Here is an 11,731-nt window from a genome sequence, read left to right on the forward strand (position 1 = left end):
TTAACTGAAAGACATAAAAAAAACTGTGCTCTTCATAACACAGATTGGATAAAATTGAATTCCTAAGGTGTCACAATTATTTTATTCATTTTTCTAAAATCTTTCGTTTACCCAATTTTGGAAATTTCCCTTGACTTACGATTTTCTTCCTATTATACGACTAAGCGTCAGCTATTTACCATTTCAGTACTACTATTAGGTAAGAACAGTTAACGTATCGTAGATTAATTACATTCAACAATGCTCACTTTTATGATCTAAAATGAAAGTTAGAATTAAAATTAATTCTTCTTACTAATACAACTATTTTTCTCGCACCTTGACTAAAATCTCGTTAACCCATTGACCCCTTGCCTTATAACAACGAGTGACACTCGTCATGTAGATTGCAGTCAAGATGTGAAAAAAGAAAAATCGTATTTCTATTAAGTTTGTATTTTCACTCTAACTTTAGCTTCAATTTAAGACTAATGGTTACTAAATATAACCTTTTTTCTTTTTACTTAACACTGTAATAATCCTTATGTCAATAACCGGGTACCCGGGTACCCTTTTGCATATTCTCACTTAAAATATTTTATCTTCCAGGTAAAAGATTTAAATATCCGGTCAGATCGTTGTTATTTGGCACATTTCCTATCCGTGTTTGCCTAAAGTTTAGAATTTCGTTATCAGAAAACTACTAAAATTGGACGATAAAGTAGATGACAATTGTGGTTATTGACATAAGGGTTAAAACAGTGAATAACTGAAGCCAACATACGTAGCGATGAAGAAATCGTAAGACAAAGGGTTGAAAGAAACGCCACCCTTATCTTATTCCATTAACCAGTTTCAATTTAATTTCTAACAAATTTTCTAACAACTTTCATTTCTAACATTTCTAACAAAAAGAACGAAATTTGGTCAAATTTAGGCGATTTAAATGACATCAATCGGTAGTAATCATGAATGAAGTTTCTACGATCGGCGCAACTAGCGTGTGTTGGATTGGTCAACGATAAGGAGGCTGCAAAAGAAGCTGAGCCTATGGCCGATGTATTGATTCGAAAGTATCGATTGCTTCAAAAATAAAGGGTAAGACATCTATCTGTAGCCTGATATCGCTTTGGTCCCCATTTACAGGCGTGCACACACACATACACATATGCACGTATCTACTGGCGGATCGATACAAAACGGATCACTTTTTTTTTTCCTCTCCATTTATGCGCATCGATCTTTTTTAAAACCAGATGCATTAGCCAGCTAATTCATGCGAATCGTACTAATAGCCGTGAGGTATTAACGACTACACTAAAAATGTGCACGTGGCATAAAGCGAATAAATTCTCTATCGTGATCCAGTTTAACTATAGTTCCTTCGAGGACGTTCATTTTTCGTGAGAAAAATAGGAAGGTTTTTTTTTCTTCTTTACCGACAATTTAAGTGAAGAGATGAAAATTAGGTTGTTTATTTTAAGAAATATTTTCGATATTTAAATTAAGTAACATTAACCAGTTAAGCAAGATTTTGTTGATGTAATAGTATAGTAAATGTGTTTTTGTTACACTGAAATAGATATTGCAACGAATGAAAATATTTTTTGAATTCGTAGTTCGTTTCGAGTGGAAAGAATGATCTACAGATGATAAGAAAATTTGTCAGTGCCACGTGTATCTTCTAATCATGGTCGATTGATTTTAATTGCGACCAACGTGACATAGTTATTCGCAGAAACCCATCCTTTCATCGTACGAAACACGTTCTTACCAAATTAATAATTTTCAATGAACTAATTGCCCTCAAATCGATTCCGCGCATCACTCAGCTAAACACTGACATTAACGTTTTAAACTAGCCTCTTTAAAAAACGTCACGTAAAATCACGAAAGTTCTTAATTTTATACCAAAATTCATTTTATATAATTCACACTATGTTTGTATATTATTTTCGTTTAATTAATTCTGAAAATTTCAATTTATTTAAATATCAATTAAAAAAATGAAAAATAAAAAAAAATCCTGAACTTTACTATAAAATTATTTTACGAAACAATTCTTTTTTTTTTTTTTTTTTAAATGAAAGCCTGTCTTTTTTTACTTATATTAATACATTTCTTCATCCGCAAAGTCTCCGATATCGTAATAGAAATTAGATTTTCTAATCTACTTGTATTCTGTTCAATAAAAAAAGAAAGAGTTGTAATTAAGTGCATGATTTTCCCGATGTTTGATGAACGTAATCAAGTGTTTCAATACCACGAGGAACAATGAGAAAAGCTGGGCCGCGATAAAAAGCAAAAGGTGTCGTACCGCTGTTGGCGGAAGAGAAAGCCATAAAAGAGTAATTAACCATAATGTACTTCGCTCAAATTAGAATCCGACATGTTCGTCTGCATTTTACTGTCGAACAGTCATAAAAGGGACGCCTTTTAATCCACCGTTCGAACGATATTTGTAAAATTTCCAAGAATTATTTCAGCGATACTCAATGAAATATCTCGATGATTTAATTTTTTGCTAATTAAACGCTCTACAATTCTAATACTCTAACAGCTAATAGAACAAAAAAAAAAATATCCTTTCGACACGTAGAAATTCGATCGTTCAACAAACTTAATTATCTCCATTTCAAAATATCCACAATTGTCTAAGCAATTCACCGGTTGACATATTCCGAATGAAAATTTTTCACACAGAATTCTCGTTCGAAAATCACAAATAACACGGTCGATTAACTCGAACAGAAATAAAATCGGAGCACAGTAGTAGAATTCATCGCGTGGCGCGAGATTCTTTAAAAAAAAAAAAAAATTGTGCGAAGAGAAATAAAGAGAGACTTTCATCTCTCTCTCTCTCTCTCGAGAAAGAGAGAAGATTTATAACATTCCTATTCTCGACGCACGCTTACAAGGCGTTTTACGTACCTCACACTCGAATCATTAAATCACCAACGCATTAGCTACGAACCTTGCTGTGCTGCACGTGTATTTTTACCACAGTCCCAAACGCATGATTTTTATTAATGATATCGCGAAATTACCGTCGTTCACACGTCCCCTCCAGAAATATACGTATGACAATGACGAAGACACCGACACAGGTTATTTATTTATTGAGCTCCGGACTCAAAGAGCCCAACGATGTAGCTTCATGCTCCATCGAGTAAAAGTGAACATTGCAGTTGTTCCCGACGAGGTCAATAATCCCCCCATGTAGCTTTCTTAAAAAGAGAAAAAAAGGCAAGGAAATAAAAAAATAGAAAGAAACATTAAAAATGCACCGATGATTTAAAGACACTCGAACAAGGTTAACAACCCGCGATCACTATACGCAGCGGGATCAATCACGGAATTCGTCGGATTTATACGCGAGGCAATCGTCATTCCACCCTTTCTTTTCACTGAAAACTAACGTCGCGACGCTGCACGTGTTATTCACAGACCGTTGATTGACGAACAAATCACTATAAACAGCGTAACTCGTCGAGATATCTTTGCGAAAAACACTCCGAAAGGGTTTAGAACGAGTGAACCAGATATGGGGAGAGAATTTGTGAAGCTGATTATGAAACGAGGTACACTCGAAATGCCAAAATCATTCGCTCCACTTTTTCAAATTCTTCCAATTTTCGTATCGAAACGCACGCTTGACTCTTCGCGAATAAGAAAAATTGAATAAATCTAACTTGGTGGAGTTAGTCACTTTGGCTTCTCTGAGTGGATCAAATGACGATTTCAATCACGTTACTGTTGATAGCAATGGAATATAGAAGGTGGAGATCGTGTTGTAATTTAATAAGAAAGTATGAATTCTTGGTAACTTCGAACACTTGGGAATTGCTTGGATATTTATCAACGATTGTAAAAAGTTAATGAAATTAATCGATTCGTTAATACACTACTTTCCTACGTTTCATTGTTGTATTTATTGTAATAAGATTTTTCCTATTGGTAGATTATTCGAAAGGCTATTGTTGACAGAACAGTCTTGTTCAATTATACAAATAATCGAGGTTTTCATTGGTTTTATGGATGCTTCAACCCTCCGCAGGCAGTTTGGGTCATTTATGACCCAAGCGAAAATTTCACCTCTGTATTTCTTCCAAACGAATTTTTACGTTTAAAGAGTTTAAAATTTTGTAAAAGTTAAGAAGTTTAAAAACCTAGCAGAGACTTCGATAAGTATTCCAGAATTTTCTCATATTTTTTGAAAGCCTAGAATAGTGAAAAAATTTCAACGTAAACGACGCAGTTTGCCTACGAAGTGTGAAAAAGTATGCTCGCCTACTTGTTTACTATTATTCGTATAATTGTATAAACAAAAATTACGTACAATCATACAAAACAGATAGTATATTTAGAACGAATGTCATTTTCGTTTACGAACGCTGTGTGAATTCACACGTTTCATCTCGTGTTGCTAAACGTTTCAATAAAGTATTGTTGAAATTACGATTAAGCACTTTAAAACGCGATCTGTATCGCGTAATTTACATAGTGTTGTGTGCGGCTCAAACGAGTAACGTCCAGATGCGGAGCTTAGGAATAATTTCAACTTCCTTTAATTTTACTAATTTAAACATTTTCGTCACAAATGAACTAAATGCTCCTGGTACAGCTTCTCTCATTTTACACTTTACATTCTGCACGTTAGAATTCGAAAAATCGACATTTATTTTCCGAATGTAATTTTCAATTGTTTGCAATACTACGATTAAATGATAAACTTGTACAACATCGATAAATTATAATTCTGAACGTTTTCAACATTCGTCGTTCGAATGAAAGGCATTGAAGTCACCAGAAAACGATACGAAATTTCTCGATAGTCGAGTATCTTCGTCCGTCACGCTAACAGAATTATTTTTCACTACGAAATTCAAAAATTTCTTGTAAAATTATCTTTGTCGCTCGTTGCCAATTACTTGAAATTTTCGTCGAAACATATCGTCGTATGTACCATCGATTAACTAAAATTTCATCGCGAATACGAAATCAACTATATAACTTCAACAGCTACGCGTTACAATCACGCTCCTCCGTCAATATTTCACAATCTACGTCGATTTATTCACAAATTACCAGTCCAAGATATCCTACTTGAAGAGCAAATTTTATCACCAAACAACTCGATGCAAAAGTAAACTACACCCGTTGCAACATTCCATCTCCTAGTTGCCGTGTATTTAAATACCACCAACGTTTCACAATCATCGCTTGTTTATTCTTGAATTAAATGAAAAACCTACTACTCCCCTCTCGAAAATACCTAATTGCAACAAATACTAGGATCACTACCAACAGTTCCATCGAAATCAATCATTATACACTACCATAAGATATTCCACAATTTTAATAGAATTATCCAGCAACGAACCAGTTCTCCAACGTGAATTCGATATGTAAATTACAAGGTTAAAAATTCATCCCCTGCAAACGACGTGAACTGTGTGTAAGATCAAATTCTGATCCACGAGGGGATGAATCGCGCGAATCGACACGCAAGATCAAGCGAATCCTACGGTTACGCGTGGATCACGGGCAACCGATTAACCGGAAGTAAGAGAGTCGTCGGCAGAGGCTGGAAGTGTAAATGGCGAAAAAGAAGAGACCGCTGGATCAAAGTTCGACGTGTTTCGGGCAAACAAGAACGGCGAACGCGTGGGTGTTTCGTACTGTCGAAGCGACGCAATAGCCATCCGCGGAATTGAACGTTTAACGTCAGACTGAAGGCCTTCTGGCTGGCATACACACCTTTGCCAGAGGAAGAGGAACGAGTCGAGTCGAGTCTGCGCCGTTTGCACGTGGACGCGGATCTAGAGCGTCAAGAAGCGAAAAGTCGCCGGCTAAGAAGCGGAGGACCCTGCCAAAAATCTATACACGGTGTGTCTGAAAAATTCCAGGGCCGAGTAAAAGCCGGGAATAGACGTTCCAGTTGATTTTCGATACGCCGCCGGATCATTCTGTTTGACGCTGCACACCGGGTGAAGGAAAACAGAAGAAACGAAAATGAGTGGCTATGATCGATGGATCGTAGATTATATCGAGTGTTTGAGTAATACTGATATTCAGATTTTGCCGGATCTTCGGGATATGGTCTTAACTATTACACGTGCTAATCATTCAAGTTCAACTTCTTTTTCCATTTTTCTCCGATTTCCGTATTACGTTATCCTTTCTCTTAGATCGTCTCATAATATTTTCAACAGACCTTTAAATTTGACGAAAAAGACATAAGCGCCTTCTCATTTCGTAAATTTTTTGTGTCGTCCCTATAGTATTTCCTTGAATTTTCATTAAAATATTTTTCGCATTCGACACGAACTTATGGAGAACTTAAGAATATTATGGCAAACTCGTGAGAAAGCTTATTTCTATACGCCTGCAAAATAATAATAAAAAAAAAAAGGAAAAATTGATCGTTTTTGGTGCATCAAATTGAGAAAAATTTTGAGGTTAAGAGGTTAAGGGTTATACTGTTAGAACGAAATCATTGAAACGGATCGTTATATAATCTAGAGAATGATTAGGGATAATAAGTGAAGATGCCATGTGAAACTAAGTTCTGTGGAATTGTCACTTTTAAACGGTAATTTTGAAAAGTGGAATGTTTCAAGGAAGTGATACAATGAGTTTTAGAATTGGGTAGAAATTGGAAATATCGATGAAACGTAGGGATATCGATGAGATTGTATTCTTCTTTTTTTCTTCATCGATTGAATTTTAAGTGTAATTTTGAAATTTAGAGAAATTAAGGATTAATAAGAAGCCTATAGCGATGTTATTCTGCTACGAAGTATTTTCGGAGTAGTAACGTTTCATCAATGGAATATCGAAATAGAACACGCAGAACATGTACGTTAATATTGTTCGTTTCCTTATTTACGTAGCTCTGAAACTTTTCAGACACACTCTATATTTATTCGTTCCAGGCGGACATATGAAAAGCGGAACACGAAATCATGGCCTGATGAGATGACTCAAGGTTGCTAGGATGCACCAGAAACGGCCAAAATCTTTGCATACGCGATTTTATCACTGTCAAATGTTTTTACTAAGAAACTGTGTAAACTCATATTTTGTTAACTTCTGGGAATAAGTGTCGTAGTTAGAAATTCGAATTTTTTAAATTGAAGAAAAACAAAAATTTAGGAGAATTTTAGAAATCTAGCTGTAGTTTGTATAAAGTAGAGAAAAAATTAATTTGCTCGACTTCGTTAAAGAATAAATTGCAAACTTTACTACAATTTACTATTAATGTTGCTTTGAAAAATATTTTCAATATTAGTTTAGAAGATGTGATAAATTACAGATTAAAAATTCAGAAAAATTAGGAAATTCATTTTGATTGTTTTACTCAATTTTACGTAAAAGTTAAAATAAAATAAAAGAAGAATTTATGTTTATCAATTTTATATAGAATTCAAATTTATCAATTTTACATAGAATTCAAAGTTTGTCAATTTATACAAAATTCAAAATAAAATAACAAAAGTTTGTTATACGTTATTTCATTGATCGACACAAATGACCGAACAAATAGTTTCAACAAAGTGACACTGTGTACAGCGAATCCATGTTTCTTAGCTAAGGTTTCTTACTCACCACGGCACGCATCAATGTGAAATCCAAATTCATTTGGAAATAGTGCCGATCTTCGTAACGTTTCTATTTTGGCAATTATACAATTGCGTAATAAAGCAGCAGTGACAGTTTGACGGAGCAGTTGAAATAGTTCGAGAAACAGTTTGTTATTTTACATCGATATAAGAGTGTGAGTGTCCTGTTAAAAAATTTATTTGATATTTCGGAATAAATTATGCGAATATACACGTTGTCATAGACGAGAGAGATATATATGCTGAGAGAAATATATGAAATAACATCCAATAAAACAAAAACTTGGACGAATATTGATCTCCAGAGTACATAAAAATTGAAAATTATCGAAATAAAAAAATATGCACAACTATTAATTTTTAAGAAACACGAGTAAATTCCATCTTGTAATTCCAAAGATTAAAACACGTATAAGACTGTTTTTCTATTGTTATTACCATGAACAAAAATTTATGAAAATTTTTTAAATCTTTAAAAATCCGAGTAAAAAGATAAAAGGAGTAAATAAAAAAATTTATTATTGCGAAGTTTTATCTATTCGTAGTAATTGTATACTTATATTATCAATTATCATGCAGTTATCAAATAAAATGTCTACTCACTTTGTTTTGGAGAGATTCGGATCGCTGGTCTTCCTCTTTTCTCGTAGCTGTCGCTGCAATGAAAACAGTCGTAATGATACTCACAGATACATACCAAATGCTAAATTAAGTCATCCCACATGAAATATCATTTCATCGGAATGTATGTAAAAATAAATTTCTCGAAACTAGACCGGTATTTCTTGTATCTTTAAATTTTAATTTGTTCGCCGAATTATCTATTTCTACGTGATGCAAAGAGAATTTCAATATAAATCGTTCGAATTCTTACCTTATGATGTATCCGCTCCTTGTAACTTTCAGACCTGTTTATGTTTGACGTCTTTGGCTTACTGGAAATATTTTGCTGCACCCTAAGTAATCGTAATTAATAAAGCGTAAATTAATACCTATAACAGAAACCAGCTAAACAACTGTAATGGGATGAAACAGAAACGATGCATGAAACTGTGATACTAATTTGAAGCATTTTTCAAACACAATTTTACTTCACGTATAACAAAACAAGACAATTTTATTTTAATTACTTTTCAACTGTAGAAAAGCGTAGGAAAAAAAATTTTCAAGGAACTTATGAACAAAGTAATATATATGAATCTTATCTTTATGTTCAGTAAGAAAAAAGCAAAAGAATAGAATTGAAGTAATTTAAAAAAATAAGTATTCTCAAAATTTACTATAAATTATTTAGAATTGAGGTAGTTTAAAAAAATTAATATTTTCAAAATTTACTATAAATTATTTAGAATTGCAGAAATTTAAAAAAATAAATATTCTCAAAATTTACTATAAATTATTTAGAATTGAGGTAGTTTAAAAAAATTAATGTTTTCAATATTTAATAGGTTCATGAATCTGGTAACGATCAAGTATAAAGTGAAAGAAACGTAAAGATCAATTATAGAGAAATTTTTATAACAATACTGTGTGCTGTTTTTATTAAGAGAACCAAGGAGAAAGGAGTCGAAGGAATTGGAGAGAAAATATTTTTTTTCAGCGATGTCATGCAAATGCGAAGAACATACATTTCTGAAATATCTTCCCGCGAGGAAGGATTGTCCATACTATCGGCGTGATCGGAGACTCCGCTGTAAGCGGAAATGCGTCCTCTTTCGCTACTACTCCGCGCGTTTCCGGCTTGGCCGCCCCCGCGATGTTCTCCTAAAAACACGAAACAAACGAACGCATTCATTAATTGCTTCCATACATACGCCACTTTAATACACATTCAATTAATTACTGGCTCGGAGCAACAAACAATTGCATTAATTTCCCTGAAATACAAAGTATGATAAATGAAGATTCCTGCATAATCTTTTTTTTTTAAATACGTAAATTACATTTACAACTGAAATTTAAATAAATTTTATACATGAATTTATTTTATTTTTTATTTCATTTTACTTTTATTTTTTTATACGTAAATTTGACTTGAGTGGATAACACTCAGAAGTGTCACCCTACATAATTACTGCATAATTATTATGCGTAATTTTAATTATACTTTTCTTGATACCATATTATACGCGAACTATTATACAGATCATTTTCACTGCACAATTACTAAGCAAAAATAAGTTACATATTACAAAATAAAAATTTCATCGTAACTCATGTCTTAGGGTAGTAAATTTCAGCATAGTTTCACTGCAGGGTTGAAATAAATGATCGTTGTTTTCACTGTGCTTTTTTTATTGTACTCTTCTATCTCGTTAAAAAATAAAAGGATCTAACATGGTACGAAAATCGTAGTGCAACAGAATCCGCGACATGGAGCAGTTAAATAATTTTGATTCACATGAATGCATCACAAAAAGGCCATCACAGGTATGTTACACGCAAACCTATCGATTTTCGATGCTATACTTCTGTATGCTTATTTTTCCACCCCGGACAGTGTTTCTACGAAATGTGTGCAATTTATAAAGAATGGTTTAAAAAGTGTAAACAAAATGCAACAGATATATAAATAATACTATACCGATGTATTTTCTCGTTAAAATGGAAGGTATTCTTAACGATACGATTTCAGTGGTAGCAAGAAAAATTCTTCAAACAGAATTAAGAAACAGATTATTTTTTTCTAAAAAAAAGTTATTATACAAAATCATCAACTTTCGTTAATATTACCTATTGCAAATTTGCAAGCAATTATTATCATTGCAAAAACCACCCCAACTCGTGAAATACGCTCGAACTTATAACAGTAATTATATTAATACGAAATTAACATATATTTCACTTAGAAAATTGACCAAGAACATCTTCCTTAATTTTTCCACGGATCGTAGAAATCTAATTAGAGAAATCGAATTACACCGTCTATTTAACAGATATATCGAAATTAATTCGCAAATTACACACGACAATGTGAAATAACCAGACCTATCCAACCGATAACGGGAATGAAAGGAATATTTCGATTTAACTTGTCTATTTGATGCTCGCTCGCATCGAATTAACACGGACCTCGATGTCTGGCATTTCTCCAACTATCCAGTCTTATGTGGAGGCTTATCAGGTAAGGAATGCGGCTCAGGGTAAAAGCAGATCATGAGAGTGTGTGTGGATAGGGTGGTTACATTAATCTCCAACTAGGCAAACATACAAATCAAAACGAATTTATTGCGTCCGTAACGTGTCATAAATTGATCAAAAGAACGCGTATTGTAATGTAGAATTCTCTACCTGTAGAAAACCTCCAACTGATCGCAAATTCCACCACGAAATAAACTACTACTTTTTCACGGTATACAAATCCACGAATAATTCGAAAATTCTTCTAATCAGAAAAATTGCACGTGAACGTCATAATAACAAGAAAAAGTAAGTGTTATTACTCGATAATAAGCAAGTTGTTTTGCCACAGCTGTAGGGGGCTAAAAGGCTATCGTATCTACTAAAATTAATATCAAGAAAATATAAACTCGTGAATTCTCTCGCGAGCCTTCTTCCATGAACTTCCCTTAAACTGGTTGAAAGATGTAGACGTGTTAACCCATGACTAACCATAAACTTCTGATTCGAGATCTATCGAGACGATAAATAATCCGCGCAAAACTCGTCCGTGATTTCATCAAAGGCCGCGATGTCGGTATTTCGCTGACTCGAGAAGAAAAAATGGAGAAGAAAGAAAAAAGGAAACTTAAATGACTGAATAAATATCCAATGAAGCTCGGTACTATCTAAAAATACCGTCGTAAAAAAGTTGGTGCTCTTGAACCCCGTAAGCAGACAGATAGTTATAGATCAGCAGGGGTAGGTATGCTGAGGGGATGCAACGAAGGAAAAGCTTAAGTCTCGAGTATTTTTAGATAGGGCGATGTAGGCGCGTGTCGCAGAGGCCGGAAACCGTTTTCTGGGCCCCTCCTTCCCGTTTTCTTCTTCGTTGTTGTCGTTGCCGTCTGCGCTCGTGCCGCGCGAGATCTATCTTATTTACCTTCCTCCCGTTCCAACGCATACTTGGCATATAGTTAGAGAAGACGACAACGATCGTTCGTCAATTTTATTTGGAAACGAGAATC

At 33.9% G+C, this 11,731-nt stretch overlaps 1 protein-coding gene across 4 annotated transcripts in view; it reads right to left on the reverse strand.

The window, feature by feature from the left end:
• LOC108576379 (rho guanine nucleotide exchange factor 11) overlaps positions 1 to 11,731 on the reverse strand; it is a 43,611-nt gene that overhangs the window by 8,664 nt on the left and 23,216 nt on the right. For all 4 annotated transcript variants that reach the window (XM_017939382.1, XM_017939373.1, XM_017939364.1 and 1 more), the window contains 3 exons: positions 9,233 to 9,368; positions 8,479 to 8,560; positions 8,208 to 8,260 (listed from right to left, as the gene is read on the reverse strand). In XM_017939382.1, the coding sequence (XP_017794871.1) occupies positions 8,208 to 8,260; positions 8,479 to 8,560; positions 9,233 to 9,368 (271 nt within the window). The remainder of the gene's footprint in view (positions 1 to 8,207; positions 8,261 to 8,478; positions 8,561 to 9,232; positions 9,369 to 11,731) is intronic.

The sequence above is a fragment of the Habropoda laboriosa genome, unplaced genomic scaffold (assembly GCF_001263275.1).
Source record: "Habropoda laboriosa isolate 0110345459 unplaced genomic scaffold, ASM126327v1 scaffold36, whole genome shotgun sequence".
Classification (NCBI taxonomy): domain Eukaryota; kingdom Metazoa; phylum Arthropoda; class Insecta; order Hymenoptera; family Apidae; genus Habropoda; species Habropoda laboriosa.